The sequence below is a fragment of the Argentina silus genome (assembly GCF_951799395.1).
Source record: "Argentina silus genome assembly, chromosome: 20".
NCBI lineage: Eukaryota > Metazoa > Chordata > Actinopteri > Argentiniformes > Argentinidae > Argentina > Argentina silus.
This window is the reverse complement of record NC_139674.1, coordinates 3,889,027-3,903,611: the sequence shown is the minus strand read 5'-3', so window position 1 is coordinate 3,903,611 and position 14,585 is coordinate 3,889,027. Positions and strand designations below refer to the sequence as shown.

The window sequence follows — 14,585 nt, the reverse complement described above, 5'->3', positions numbered from 1 at the left end:
ATAGTGTCTGCTTTCACAGACCAGTGGTTGACAGGTGGTGCTTCAGTTTTTTTTTTCTCCACCTTTCCTCATCTCTGGCAGCGAGCCGGCGTATCTGAATACGACTGGAATGACACCCTTTGCAACTCAAGTGAAGACCCCATCTTGTGGATTCATAATAGTTATCTCACTTCTGTATTATTCTGAGAAGGAGGCCTGCTAAAAGAGGAACCGAAACAGCTCGGAGAATTGCTACACGAAGCTTGAATTAGCAAGTGGTGTGTTCGGGTTGCTAGTTTTTGCTCTACGGATTTAGTCCGACAAGAGGCGCTGGTTAGCCAATTAGCTATACGCTAGATAGCCAACTACTTCATTTTGTTGTGATCCGGGCAGCGAAGGTTCCCTTTTGCACTCAGCGCGACAGCAGCAGACATGCCGGAATATCTCGACGATCCGTCTGTTCTCACCAAAGATAAACTAAAGAGTGAGCTTTTGGCGAACGACGTGGCTCTCCCAAATGGAGACCAGAGAAAAGACGTTTACGTGCAGCTTTATCTTAAGAACTTGACCGTGCAGAACAAGAAAAATGCTGCTCTAGACGCCTTTTCCAGCGACGAGGAGTTGCCAACACCAGTGGTCTCCAACAAAAGTCGTTCGGGAAGGGTGAGTTTGGGTAAAACATTGTAACAACTTTTTATGCGTCTTGTGCGAAGTGTGCATCTGATACATTATTGCAACTTCGATGGAAGTTCCATTCCTCACATTGCAACTGCACTACAAAAATCCGTTCATTGTAACATTAGAACATTGTAGTAGCGAGCCAGAAATGTTATTTTTTTTGTTCAACGTAAATCGTCGGTCTGCTTGATGGCATTGTGAATTCATTTTGATCGTGTTATCAAATAGGCTGTGCATTCCATTCGTTTGTGTAATATATTTTGGCAGTTCGATTTTGACTTGTAGAAACGTGCCAAGCTAAATGCCATGACCAATATGAAAACAAACCAGCAAATGGCTGTAGTCCAAGCGGTAGTCCAAAGTTCCCGCTTAAAACTGCCATAGAAATATCGCTGGCAGCCTGGCACGGCTGGCTGCGTCCTCGTCCTTTTTAACATAGGAAATGCAATCGACCGACTAATCACCTTAACGTCTGTAAATGTACGGCAATGCCAGTGTAATTCGATCGAAGGATGTTGAATTTAAGTGTTTTTAAACTCAAATTTGGCAAATGATCATCAAGTTCGTAGCAGCTGTTGGCCCCGTGAAGACATTGACTTCTGGGAAGACTGTGCTTTCCCCTGCCTTCAGTCATTTATTCTCCTGGGAAGTCTGATAAACTTATATTTGTGTCTGTGTGTTTTATAGACATAATGTTTATGAATGATACAGCTTCTTTTTTTTTTGTATTTGTTCTTTCAAATCTGAACACAGCAGGTAGAGCTTGGTGCTGACAACGCTTAGGTTGTGGGTTCGATTCCCACAGGGACCAAAAATACAGAAAAATGTATGCATTACTGCAATGTAAGTCGCTTTGGATAAAAGCGTCAGCTAAATGGCATATATTTTATATTATATTATATTCAAATCATCTGTCAGCATGTTACTAGGAAAAGTGCATGTTATGCCCTCCTTATTTTATACTGACTGGGTGAAAGGAATGACGCTAAATTCACCTGTGTGCGATGTCACTACGAGTCTTGTCATGCTTAGTTAAACATTGAACTTTAGATTAGCGAACACAAAAACCCTTTCAGATTTATTGAGAGGTGTGGACAGTAAGCCGATACATCACTTGTCTTCCACCCAACAAGTAAACACAGACTGCAACAGTCAGGGTGGGTTTAGCAGCAGGGAGTGCTACCCTGTAGCCAGCTTTGTCGGTGTAGTAAGCGTACGTAGTAGCTACTACAACTATTATTTTGCACCTGAGTCGAGTAGGCCTAATGAGAGATTGTCATTGGTTTAATGTAGGCCTAATGAGACACAGGAGTGATAAATACATTGTTCTTTCTCTCTCTCTTTCTTTCTTTTTCTCTGTCTTTCTCTCTCTCTCTAGAGAGAGGTCTGTGGGAGTTCGAGTTGTGTTAAGAGAATGGCTTTTTAGGGTAACTGAAAGCGTAAGTCCTAGTGCGGATGGGGCTATTTTCCTACTGGGTTTGGTCTCTTTATTGAGGAAATACTTTCCCAGGAAGAGGAATGCGTGCTCAGACTGCAACTGCACAGATGTGTTATCTATAGGCTGCCTTTCATAGTAATAGGGTGGTAGAGCACTTCTGTTCTGAACTGTTCCGGTGTGACCTGAAACCCTGGCACATATGTGTGATTGTAACCTACTGATGGAGGTTAGAGAGGCAAGCACGGGCTGGCACATTTACGTATTTCCACTCACTGAACAGCTATCAAAAACAATACTTTTGGGAAGAAAACTGCTGGCCTGTTTTGTTAGAGGAAGGTTCAATAGTTGATTGCCTTTGTGGGAACTTGTGGTGAGGTTCGGTGCAAAACATTTAGTTAGCAGCGGTCATGAGGACCGCAAATATGACAAAACAAACAACAGTCCAAATGGCGGTTCACCGAATGCACATCATTGTAATTCACGGTGCAGCAGTTTGTTATGGAATTTTCGTTCACCCATGAAGCCACATGTAATCACTAGGTTTATATTATGTCATCCAGTGCCACATTTTCTGGCTCCATGTCAGACGGAAACAACATCCAGCCATTGTGAGAGCATTCTGGAAATCTAGACGATCATGAGATTTGCACTAATTCATATTGTTCAACACTGCGTTCATGCAATGTTCACCTCATGACATCTGAACTTCTACGAGTCCCAGAGCTGTACTGATTAGACAGGCTCTGGGCCTCGCTGCGAGCTCAATGCTCAAATATGCCTTTTAAAGTCTACGGGTGTGGTCGGGAGTTAGAAAGGAATCTTTTTTTTTTTCCTTGTTTCCTTCGTTGGAATGCTGTGATTCTGAAACCCTCGGGCTCCGTTCCAGAACAACTACTAAGGACCAACAGTGAGGAGTCTCATAGTAAAGAGATGGATCAATCCCCCCTCTGTCTGGGATTCTCTCTCCCTTTCCCTATCTTTTTTTCCCCCTATTTCTCCCACTTATCACATGTCCTTTGGAATGGAAGAACCATGGCAGTGTTTCAGGACAGCGGGAATGTGGATCTGTGGCAGTGTTTCAGGACAGCGGGAATGTGGAGCCATGGCAGTGTTTCAGGACAGCGGGAATGTGGCAGACACTTGTCATTGTAGTCAAATTATAGCGTAGTATTCAAACCATATTTTTATCCAACCACTACACTATGCCTCGGTCCAATGTGTAGGTTGGACCAAGGCATGGTGTAGTAGTTGGATAAATCTATTGTAAGTTCCACAGAATGTATTGCCATTTTACAGAGTGCGCAGCAGGTTATATATGGTTTCCTATTTAGTGTTCAGCATGATTTCCATAAGGTGGAGATAAGCTAGGCTGCACCATGTTGCATGGCACGTGTGTTTGCTTTAAACAAACAGATAATATAGACGGGGGGGGGGGGGGGTGGCGTAGACTGTGAGCCACCGTAGTAAGACAACGCCAGAGGATCCGCTGCTGTTGAGGGAGGAGACAGAGTGAGAGCAAGTCCACTTCAAACAGATGCTACACCTTAGAGGAGGTGCACTTCAAACACAGCGTAATTTCCTGTAGGCTTGCGAAGGGGGTGGCTGGTTGTTTACTCCCTTTGATGATGAGTTAGCCTACAGTGTGGAGTAGTAGGCTGGAGGCTAGATGTGGGGTAGTAGGCTGTGTGTAGAAAGTGTTCGTGTCTCCCATAGTATGTCTTTGAGTAGAGTGATGGAGGAAATCCCTTCATCTGCAGGCAAAGGCAGACACACTCCAAAAGGGGGTGTGTGTGTGTGTGTGTGTGTGTGTGTGTGGCAGCCTATCTGTCTACAACCCATGCATGAGGTAGGCTAAATATTGGTGTTGCTGGTTAAACACACAGAGACATGCTCCCCGACAGTGTTGGCCTCAGTCAGTAGGTATAGTTAAATCCAGCTCTGCTCCGTCAAGGGGATATATGTGAGCTTAGCATCTTGTTAAGCAGGTTTAAGATTGTTTGTGTTACTTAAGCAGGGGAGCCAACCAACTGATTTAGAATGATGAGTCAACCTACATGTCATTTATGTTTTTTGCATTTAAAAAAAGTCCCATCTTTCAGTCTGTTGAGACTTGTCGTGCTTTAGGGAATCATGTTTAAAAATACAAAAGACATTCATTTGTGTAGCTTAAGTTCAGGCAAGCTATAGCACGACCAGCAGATTATTAGCCTTATTGATTGAGCGCTTTTTAAAAGTTCACAACCATTAAGGGCAAGCGTCACACTAATTACAGCTCTGCCGCCTCTTCACAGAAAGCCACAAGGAAAACAGACAAGCCTCGGCCGGAGGACCTTGATGTGACTGAGCTGACCAGTGAGGGACTGAAGGACGAACTTCTGAAGTACGGGGTCAATGCGGGGCCCATCGTGGGTGAGTCAGTCTATGGAAAACCACCGCAATCAAATGCCTATGTACAATTAAAAAAGATTGGATCGGGGGGCGTTCAGTGGCGTAGCACACTAAGGCACATACCATATCATTGCAAGGTCCCTGGTTCGATTCCGGCCATCGACATATCCTGCATGTCATCCCTCCTCTCTCTCACCCATCCTTCCTGTCAAGCTCTACTGTCTCTATCCCAATAAAGCAGAAATGCCCTAAAAACATATATTTAAAAAAGATTGGATCGGATAAAGCAATGTGGCGAAAATTACACCTAGGTTATCAGCGAGCTAGGAAAGTAGTAGTACAATCTTTCGTATACCTATCCAATCCTTTCAGATCTACACGACATGAAGTGCCTAGGGGTCGATTTTAAATGGTCTCTGAGGGGATAAATAAAGCTGGACTGAATTGAATTAGGCCTCAAATCTAATTTGTGTTGTTCTGCTAGCCTCTACTCGTACGCTGTATGAGAGGAAGCTCCAGAAGCTGTTGGACCAGGGCCCTCCAGAGCCTGTGGCCCCACCTGTTGTCCTCACTGAGATAGACACCAACCACAACGGCAACTCAGACTCGGACCGCTACAGCGACAAGGAAGAAGGTAATATCTCATATCCAGAGAACGACTATATTTATACTCATGGGTTATGCCAGTGATACTCAATCCTGGTCCTGGAGAGCTGCAGTGGGTCTAGATTGTTATCCCAGCCTAGCAGTATCGCACCCGATTAGTTTAATCAACTGATCTTCAAAACCTTGATTTTTTTTTTATATATATATATATATATATATATATACAGTGCCTTCGGAAAGTATTCAGACCCCTTCACTTTTTCCACATTGTTGTGTAATGGACTCAATTTAAAATGGATTAAATTAAAAGAATTTGCCATCAATCCACACACAAAACCCCAGAATGATAAAGCGAAAACAGGTTTTTAGAAATTTCAGTAAATTTATTAAAGTTGATATACAGAAATACCTTATGTATATAAGTATTAAGACCCTTTGCTATGACACTCTTAAAATGAGCTAAAATGCAAAAATGTCATCTACAAATTACTCAGTAAGTTGAATTGAATCTTAACGCAAGGATAATAGTTCATGTAATTTTGGAATTAATATCTTTGTTTTTATAGGGGAATCAATTACACACTGTGTGGATCAGGTTGTCATTACAAACTGAGCAAATGGAGAGAAACAAAACTGCTCAGGAATGCAACTCTGAGGCCTGGGGAGACATATAGATATATATAGAGATAGATATACACTCACTGAGCACTTTGAGGAACACCTGTACACCTTCTCATGGTGGCCACAATTTACCCATCTTCTAATGGCTACTTCCAGCATGATAATGCACCATGTCACAAAGCAAAAGTAATTTCAAACTGGTTTCATGAACGTGAGTTCAGTGTTCTTCAGTGTCCTTCCCAGTCACCGGATCTGAATCCAATAGAACACTTTTGGGATGTGGTAGAACAGGAGATTCACAGCTTGAAAGTGAACCTGAAAAATCTGCAGGAATTACGTGATGCAATCATTCATCAGACTGAAGACCCATCTCTTCAGGCTACATCTTAACTGTCCCTCCTAAAGATCTCTTCATCCCCACTACCCCCCTGTGCAAGTTCTCTCCTGTAAATAAATAAATCATTTTTGTTTTGTATTTGTTGTAAGTCGCTTTGGATAAAGGCATCTGCTAAATGCCATAAATGTAAATGTAAGCTGATGCTTTTTTACAAAGTGAGTGCGTACATTTTTCGGTATATATGATCCCAGCGGGATCAGCTGAATCAGGTGTGTTACTGCTGAGCTGGAGCAAAATCCTGCAACACTGTGGCTCTCCAGGACCAGGAGTGAGGACCACTGGCTTACGGCTTAATCGTGCTCGATTCAACTTTGGACACAAATAAATGTTTAGCTTTCTTCTGTGTAGCATTCGTGCGTTCTTTCTTTTTCTTGTCCCTAAAATACACCAACAATTCCCCCGGGAGGATAAAGGTTTGATTGCATGGCTTTGATGATGATTGAATCTAACACTGGGTATGATGTTGTCTGTCAGAGACAGTCGTCCCTGAGCCTGAACCTGAGCCTGAACCTGAACCAGAACCAGAACCAGAGCCTGTGCCTGTGCTGGAGAGGCCTGTGAGGAGCAGAGCGAAGATCCCAGTCACCACCAGAACACGCAGCAGCCAGCACAGCAGGGTAAGTCCGCTAGTTGTCCTGCCACGGGACCAGAACCTCCATGTTCTTATAGTTGGGATAATCTCATGTACAGTATAAGAGTAATTAAGCCTTGTCGTGTAAGCCAGAACGGCCCATAGGGATAGGCAGCCAACCTCCTGTTTCTGTAGCGTGAGGCAGCTTGATGGACAGGATGCTAGCCTGTCGCAAGGCCTTGCCCTCCAATCCAAGTGCTTGAGTGCCAAGCAGAGAGGCATTGGGTCCCATTTTTAAAGCCTTTGGTATGACTAAGCCTTGGATCGAACCCCAAATCTTCCGATCTCAGGGGGGGACACTCTAACCACATGGTGACTGACACCTACAGTAAGATATGCGCTTAAAGCTCCAGAACATGATCCATGTACATCGCAGATTTGCTCAGAATATTCTCGTTACACACGCACAGATTTCAAATTAGGATTCCATCCTCTAAATTTGTACACATTTGGCAAAGAGAGAGAGACCTTATTCAGAGCTATAGCATGAGGCACAGCTGTTGTCGATTAAACAAGTGTCTGTTATCCTTGAGACAGAGGAAGCGTGTCCTTTATGAGAATGCTATACGGGTGGAAATTACACGGGGGTCGAAAACAGATCCAACTGTGTCTGTTTGACCTCTCTCTTTCTTTCTCTCCCTCTCTCTCTCTCTCTCTCTCTTTCTTTCTTTCCCTCTCTCTTTCTCCCTCCCTCCCTCTCTCTCTCTCGCTTTCTTTCTCTCTCTCCCTCCCTCTCTCCCACCCTCCCTTCCTCTCTATCTCTGTCAGAGTTAGAGCAACAGGCTTTGATTTCAGAAGCGACCACATGACTTGGATTAGCTTGTTTTCTCTCGGCTGCCTCTACTCCTTTTCACTGCCTTCTCTCCCCCTCTTTCTTTCTTTCTCCCCCTTGTACGCAGACACTTAAAGGTGCAACATGTGACCTTCAAGCTTCCTAATGGTTGTAATGACTATGTAATCGGTAGCGATCAGGGAATGATATCCATGAAATAAATATTTCATTTACCAACGCTGTTTTGGTCCCAAAAAGTGCTTTCTACAATGGAGTGTCGGGTGCAACACTCGTTTTGTGTACAAACGTGTTGTTCCTGCCAGGGATGTTCTCAGGAAGTGGATCTCACCGATTTTCGTCTTTCTGTCTCTGGTGCTTCCTCAAATCGCGTGCGCGGCAGAAACACACCAGCTAATGGTCGACACTGCAGGTCCATTTCAGGGGGTTATATTATTATTATTGTCATTATCTGGGTGGATGTTTAGAACTTTAACTGAATTTCGCCACGGGCGCCATACGTGGCAGATTTCCAGCAGACCTACGTCCTGATCCTTTAAAACCCCATTCACTATTGTTTCTTCCATTTCCTATGGATACGACGGAACTGTTGTCACTAATTCTTTACACATTTTAGCTTGAATGCTGACTGTATGGTTCATGATATAATGTTAAGCGATTTCTAACCTCGTTAGACGACACAGTCCTTCGTTAAAGCTAACAAACGTTTGCCAAATAAGCTTTTGCTCATGGGTGTGGGGAGGTATGGCCCTGTCTCTCCAATCAGGTAATTTCTTGACAATATTGCTGTCTAGTTAAGGGACGCATCTAGCTCAAGAGCTCCCCCTTAGGTCGAAAGTTCCATATAATGGAGTTATATCTCTATATATCTCTAACTTTGATAGGTGCTCCACCTGGTGTTGAAAACGTGTATGTTCACCTGGTTCGCTCAAGCTTTTGCAAATGGATATTACAACCAGATGAGAGCCTTGTCTGCAACTGCTCACGCTTGGGACCTGGTGTCGAAATGATTGCTTTGTGAATAGGTGTTTAAAGGCGTTCATGCTGAAATGGTGCGTGTGTGTGTACGCAGAGAGATGAACCAGTGGATAAGGAGGATGATGAGGAGGAGGAGCGACCTCTTCTGAAAGTGAAGAGGAAGTCGAGGAGGTGGTCTCGTAGCGTGGACCAGACAGTCCCAGCCAGCGATGATACTGTAATATCGTACTCAGTCTGTTACTCTGGTTTGATGGTGTGCACTGGAGGAGAGGGGTTAGCATGTCAAATATAGGCCGACCACACAAGTTTGTTAGTCATGTGTTGTGTGTCTGTACTGCACTCCCAAGGTTTGTGTGTGTGTGTGTGTGTGTGTGTGTGTGTGTGTGTGTGTCTTCGTGTCTTCTGTTTCATCACATCACCTGGTGTCGTTGTCTGCTCAAATGCACAGGCCTGTCCTGGTGTGTCTCTGTGTGTGTGTGTGTGTAAGGTTTGCCCTTCTGTTACCTTCATTAACTCCCACTACAGGACATATCTGAGATCTCAGCTACTGAGTTGGTTATTCCTCCTCCTCGTGCTCCCAGAGATGTACAGACCAAGGTACCAGGGCCTCAGCCAACCTGCCTTCCCTCAAATCATCATCTGCTTCTTCTTTCAAGCATCTCACTCCCTCTGTTATGTCCCAGGGAGTCCCTAAGGAACCTCGGCCTCTGTTGGTAGAGAGAGCATCTAAACCTTCTCCTTTCCTGCACGGTCTAGCCCAGCCTCAGTCCCCTAGGATTGGTCCCCAGGAGGCCGTCTATACAGCTCGGGCTGAATCTCCCTCTCTCTCCCCTAAACTGACCCAGGTAGCTCAGGTGATGGGATGCACTTGGGGTTGTTGTTGTTGGACTGTCACTGGTGGACTTTGGGAAGAGTTGGTGAGATGGACGGACATGCAAATGTTTATGTTGCAGATCATATACGTGTGGATAATTCTGGTTTATGATTTCTCACGGTGGTGTTTCTTGGTCGTTGGAACATGCAGGCCTTGTGCTGTTTTTTTATATTTTCTGTCATGGTGGCACTCACCCACCCCATGCTTTATTGCCTATTACATTTTGTATTGCCTGTTACATTCCTTTGTCTTCCACAATGATGTTTTAACATGCCATTTAGTTGACGCTTTTATCCAAAGCGACTTACATTGCAGTGAGTGCATACATTTCAGTATATATGGTCCCAGCAGGAATCAAACCCACAACCTAAGCGTTGTTAGCGCCATGCTCTACCAACTGAGCCACAGAGGACCATATTTTGAGCCGTTTGAAGTCTACTCTGGCCGACTCTCTGGGTTGTCTGTCCTGTTACAGCTACCTCAGTCTGTCCTTAACGGAGCCCTCCCCCGTCCACTGAGGGAGGGGTATAGGAGCCCCAGACCCAGCGGCCCCCCAGTGAAGACCTACAGCCACGGGGTCCCGGATGGCTACAGAGCTCCTCAGAGCCCCCACTTCCCTCTCTCCCCCTGGCAGCCCAGCAGGAAGGTGCTCTCTCTGGTCCTCGCTCACTAGTTTACTGGGTAGTGAGGGAAACGCATGGGAAAATTGCTGTTCTCCTGGTTATTATGAACGTTCTCCTGCTTATTGTGTGTATGTGTGTGTGTATGTGTGTGTGTGTGTGTGTGTGTGTGTGTGTGTGTGTGACCTGTAGCTCCGTGAAGAGGACGTTGGTCTTCCTCTTACACTGGCAGAAGCTCCTTCTTCTGAGCCAAACTCGCTATTCAACACTGCTCTTATAGAGGTTTGGATTTGCTCTTGTTTGTGACTGAACACACAGAAAAATAGTGGTGCTCTTCCTCTTTAGTATAACTAGGCTATTCCTATTTGTTGCTAAAAGGGGTTAAATCATTAATACTACAGATTCCTACCCTGGAGCTCACTTTTCATTGGGTGTTATGTTTTTGTTAATTGTTTTTTTTGCTGACGATTGTGATCATTATTTGGGTTGATGTCACTCCTCTCTTGTTGGTCGATAGGACACCCTGGGGTCTATTTGACTTGGACCTGCTCTCTTGTCTCATACTCATGTCTCAATCTTAGGACCCTGATCAACAGAATGACTGTGTTTCAGTCGTCCAAAGCATTAGACCCCTCAAAACAGGGACTCTGGTGGGTACATATCACTCAGTAACACTTATGAATAGAACAAGAACTAAATTCCTAGTTCACTCTTAGTTCATCTACACATGATGGTCATTGGTCAGAAGGACTCTGACCCAGTCTGCTCCTGTCTTAGTTAAAGGGTGGGCCTCAGGATGTCACTCCAGTCCTGGCCCCCAAACCATCCACGCCCCCGTCCTTGCCTCGTTTGACCAGACGGGACTCCTTCACCTTCAGCGCTGTGACTCCTGTCTCACACCTTTCACCACCTCATGCCCGAAAGGAGCAGACATCCCTCCTGTCTCTCTCTCCCCAGCTCGGCTTACCGTCCAATCATTTTACTCTGGTAGAGTGTTTGTCCAATCAGATTACTCTGTCCATGTTTGCTCTCCTCACGTGTATGGTCGAGGTTGCACTGGTACTGTATGAACTTGGAGGTGGATAGTGCATCTGTTGTGGTGGTGGAATTGGATCTCACTGTGTTTGGGTTACGTGTGGTATAGTTCCAAGCATATGGCCTGTGGTGATGAATGGACCTATGATGCAGCTGTCCAGTGTTATGTTTGGGGCAGTTGCGTGACAGCTGAAGTGAAGGGACTCTAACCTCCCTGTAGACACACACACACTCGGCATTCTCTCTCAGCAGAATCAACATGAGCCTACAGATATCCAGCATATGGGGAGGCAGCAGAAAATCACCCCTTTCCTCAGTGCTCAGACCCCTGTGAGGGGGCAGGGAAGCATCTCCTCCAGCTTCTCCATGGAGTCCAGGGTAGGGGAGTCATCCACACCTTTGTGGTATGCATGAATATACCCACCCAGCTGTCTGTGAAGGTGGTGACATAAGTGGTGTTGGGATGAAGTGGGACTCTCACAAGCCCTTTGTGTGTAAGCACTGTAGTGGGAACATGGGCCGAGCACTGCAACAGAGCCCCCTGGTGGTCATCTGATGCACACACTGGTAAATGGGTGCAAGCAGAAGCTCCACTGGAAAGATTGGTGGAGAGGTAGAGCGTGTGGTGTTGCTTTACAATGTCACGGTGTCCATGTAAAGTCTACATGGACAAGAGTGACCATGTTACCTGATGATACTCAGGCCATGATTGTATACAAGTTGGCAGAGTCATTTTGGCACTCATTGGAGTGAACAATGTAACATCGACACTCAGTGTTTCAGTCTCAGCCTCAGTATTAAAGGTGCTTGGGTCTGTTTGCAGGTGGAGAAGATAGCAGACCTGACACCCAGAGTGGAGGAGAGGGATGTTCTCAAGCAGATGTTCCCCAACGAGACTAACACCCCAACGGGGATCAGGTAAGCTGCGTGACTGCACACACATACACACACACACACACACACACACACACACAGGTATTTGTCCGGTCAATAACGACTTAAATGAATATTAATGAAGGTGTGTCCTGCCACCCACTGGCTTGTCAGTCCTGTGATACAATTCCTTCTCTTAACTTTGTCCCTGTGTGACATCACTATCTGATAGATAACTCATAGGTGTGGAATGTCTCTCGCACTCGCAACAAGACCCCTCTCACTCACTCTCTCTTTCTCTCTTTCTTTCTTTCCTTCTTCCTCCCTGTAGCGCCACCTGTCGACGGCCCATCAGAGGCGCAGCCGGTCGGCCCCTGAAGTCAGGCGACCTGTGGGCGGACGACTCCCTCCTGCGTCCCTCCAGAGAGACAACCTCCACCTCCACCTCTTCCTCCTTCTACACAGAGAGCCGCCCTATCCACAGAGTGACCTCCCTTCCCCCGTCCTCCAGGCTGGCAGCGCCCCCTGCTGGTCACCCCAAGGCGCAGCAGCGCGGCCGGTCGGTGTGGCTGAAGCTGCTGTTGCTGAGCGCGGTGGCCGGCTTCCTGTTCTTCGTCTACCAGGCCATGGAGACCAACGCTATGAATCCATTTGGAGGATCTACACAGGCCAGCAGTGACAGTGCAGGGGAGGTCACCAGCAAGTGATGCTCCACGCGCTTCCACACACTGCCGCCATCTTCCAACGCCATCGTCCCTCTTCCTTTCGCCATCTTTGTTCTCCTCCTCCTGTTTCTGTTTTTGTTTACCATTTACGATTGGTTACAGAGCTACCAGTCTCGCCTGGTACAATGGCCACTAACACTTTCTGAAGACGACGATCACCTCTCCATGATTGGACAATGTTTGTTCTTGTTCCGGTCCGTCCATCCGTTTTTGTTTTTTTTCCCTCGGCCTGCGAGGTTGAGAGAATGCCAGTCATCATCGCTCATCTCCAGAAACAACAAACCCAAACAGTGGCTTCCAGATAATTATGTGGACTTGCTTTATATGTTTGTTTTTTTATATATCTCTGCATGGTGTGTGGGTGTGTAGTTGTGTCTGTGTATGTCTGTCTGTCTGTCTGTCTGTCTGTGTGGGTGGGTGGGTGTGTGTGGGTGTGTCTGTGAGAGTGAGTGTGTTTCACACTTTGCCTTTTGATGCTGTCACTAAGAGATGCGATCTCGTGCAGTTATGAGCAAAACGGTCAGGAAGAAGCTGAAAGAATTTGAACAAATTGTCATCTTTTTTTGATCGGACCATCTGTTCTGTTTGTGTCTGACAAGGATACTTATAACTCACCTACACATATAGCTCTTGTATTACCCAAGCCCTTTGTTTTAAGAATGAAATGATGTCTCTATGTAGCCTAATTAATTATGTATTCTTGTAAGAAATAATGGAATATCCTCTAAATAAATGGTGTTGTATTGTTATCACGAAGGTTGAAGGTTCATTTCACTTCATTTGTGTCTCCTGGGTATCACTCTAGACTTGACAAAACAGGCCAGCCCCTAGATCATATTGTAGCAGAGTTAGTTTCCAAATGCAGAGATGGGAGTTAAACCAATCAATGATGAAGCTAAACTGTAGTTTTGTCACCTACTGTTAGGCTAGCATTTATTTGCACTCATAAGGGTGCCACTCACACAAGCACAACCAGAGGCAGGATTGAGCTGCATAGGGAAAAATTGCAAAGCATTTATTGGTTGTGGAGGTGTTCCTGTTTGATATTTGTTAAAATCATATTAGTAATACTGTTAAGAACCTAAAAGTGAATATATTGTGCTAAATTGCATTGGAACTACATTCATATTGGCTTTTTCCTGACGTAGGAAGTGTGTGCACCATGGTCCTTTTGGGGTGGGGGGTAGTGTCAAGATGCCTGTGAATTATTATTTTTATTTTTTGTATCCTCAGCATTTTTCAGATACCTTGGAAATTACATATGTGCAGTAGGCTTTAGAATCAAAAGGGGTGAACTTTAAAAACAAAGCAGCTGTAAGGTTCTTGGTCTATACATGCATTTATGTTACTAAATAACCTTTTCAACTTTTCTGAGTCAGGAAACTATTTATTATGATTTATTTGGCTTATTGACAAGGTGATGGTCACATTGTGGGGAGGGTCTTTAAACCAGGTGAGCATCGTTTGCATTGTAGTAGGCTACTCACATTATAATATGTAGTGATGAATAAAAATGTTATCTAATATGAATTGTCTTCTATTCTTTTGTGTGTGGTTGGTCTTCTACATATTTCCGTTTTTGACATTAGGCGGACACTTTTATCCAAAGCGACTTACAACAGGTACATTTGTCTAAAGTAAGTGAATCATCTATACATCAGTCATCATAAGCAAACATCAATGCTAGGACCAGGTGCCATTGCCAGTCACAATGCTAGAAAAGGAAGGATTCTTTTTTTTTTTTCTCTTGTGTGGACTTGCATTGACCTTCCTAGATCGCTAGTGCACTATTACAGGTGGCATGAGGTGGATGACTGCCCTCACACTGGTGGAGAGATGGTGCTCTGCTGGAGGACTGGCCAAGAATAGCCTCCATCAGTACAAAGTAATCTACTTATACCAGTCTCTCACGCTGTCTTTCTCTGTCACACACACACACACTCATACAAACC

General features: G+C 45.1%; 1 protein-coding gene across 1 annotated transcript; it reads left to right on the top strand.

Moving 5' to 3' along the window:
• Window positions 1-77: 77 nt before the first annotated feature.
• tmpoa (thymopoietin a) lies at window positions 78-14,163 on the top strand. Its single transcript, XM_083692512.1, has 6 exons — window positions 78-642; window positions 4,387-4,504; window positions 4,968-5,117; window positions 6,582-6,724; window positions 11,859-11,953; window positions 12,240-14,163. The coding sequence occupies exons 1-6, from the start codon at window positions 412-414 to the stop codon at window positions 12,613-12,615; spliced, it is 1,113 nt and encodes a 370-aa protein (XP_083548638.1). The 5' UTR covers window positions 78-411; the 3' UTR covers window positions 12,616-14,163.
• The last annotated feature ends 422 nt before the right edge of the window (window positions 14,164-14,585 follow it).

Excerpts from the sequence above, each read along its gene's own strand:
- tmpoa (XM_083692512.1), top strand. The coding sequence starts at position 412 with ATGCCGGAATATCTCGACGATCCGTCTGTTCTCACCAAAGATAAACTA. Across the intron at positions 5,118-6,581 it reads CTACAGCGACAAGGAAGAAG|AGACAGTCGTCCCTGAGCCT; the intron begins GTAATATCTCAT and ends GTTGTCTGTCAG. Across the intron at positions 6,725-11,858 it reads GCAGCAGCCAGCACAGCAGG|GTGGAGAAGATAGCAGACCT; the intron begins GTAAGTCCGCTA and ends GTCTGTTTGCAG.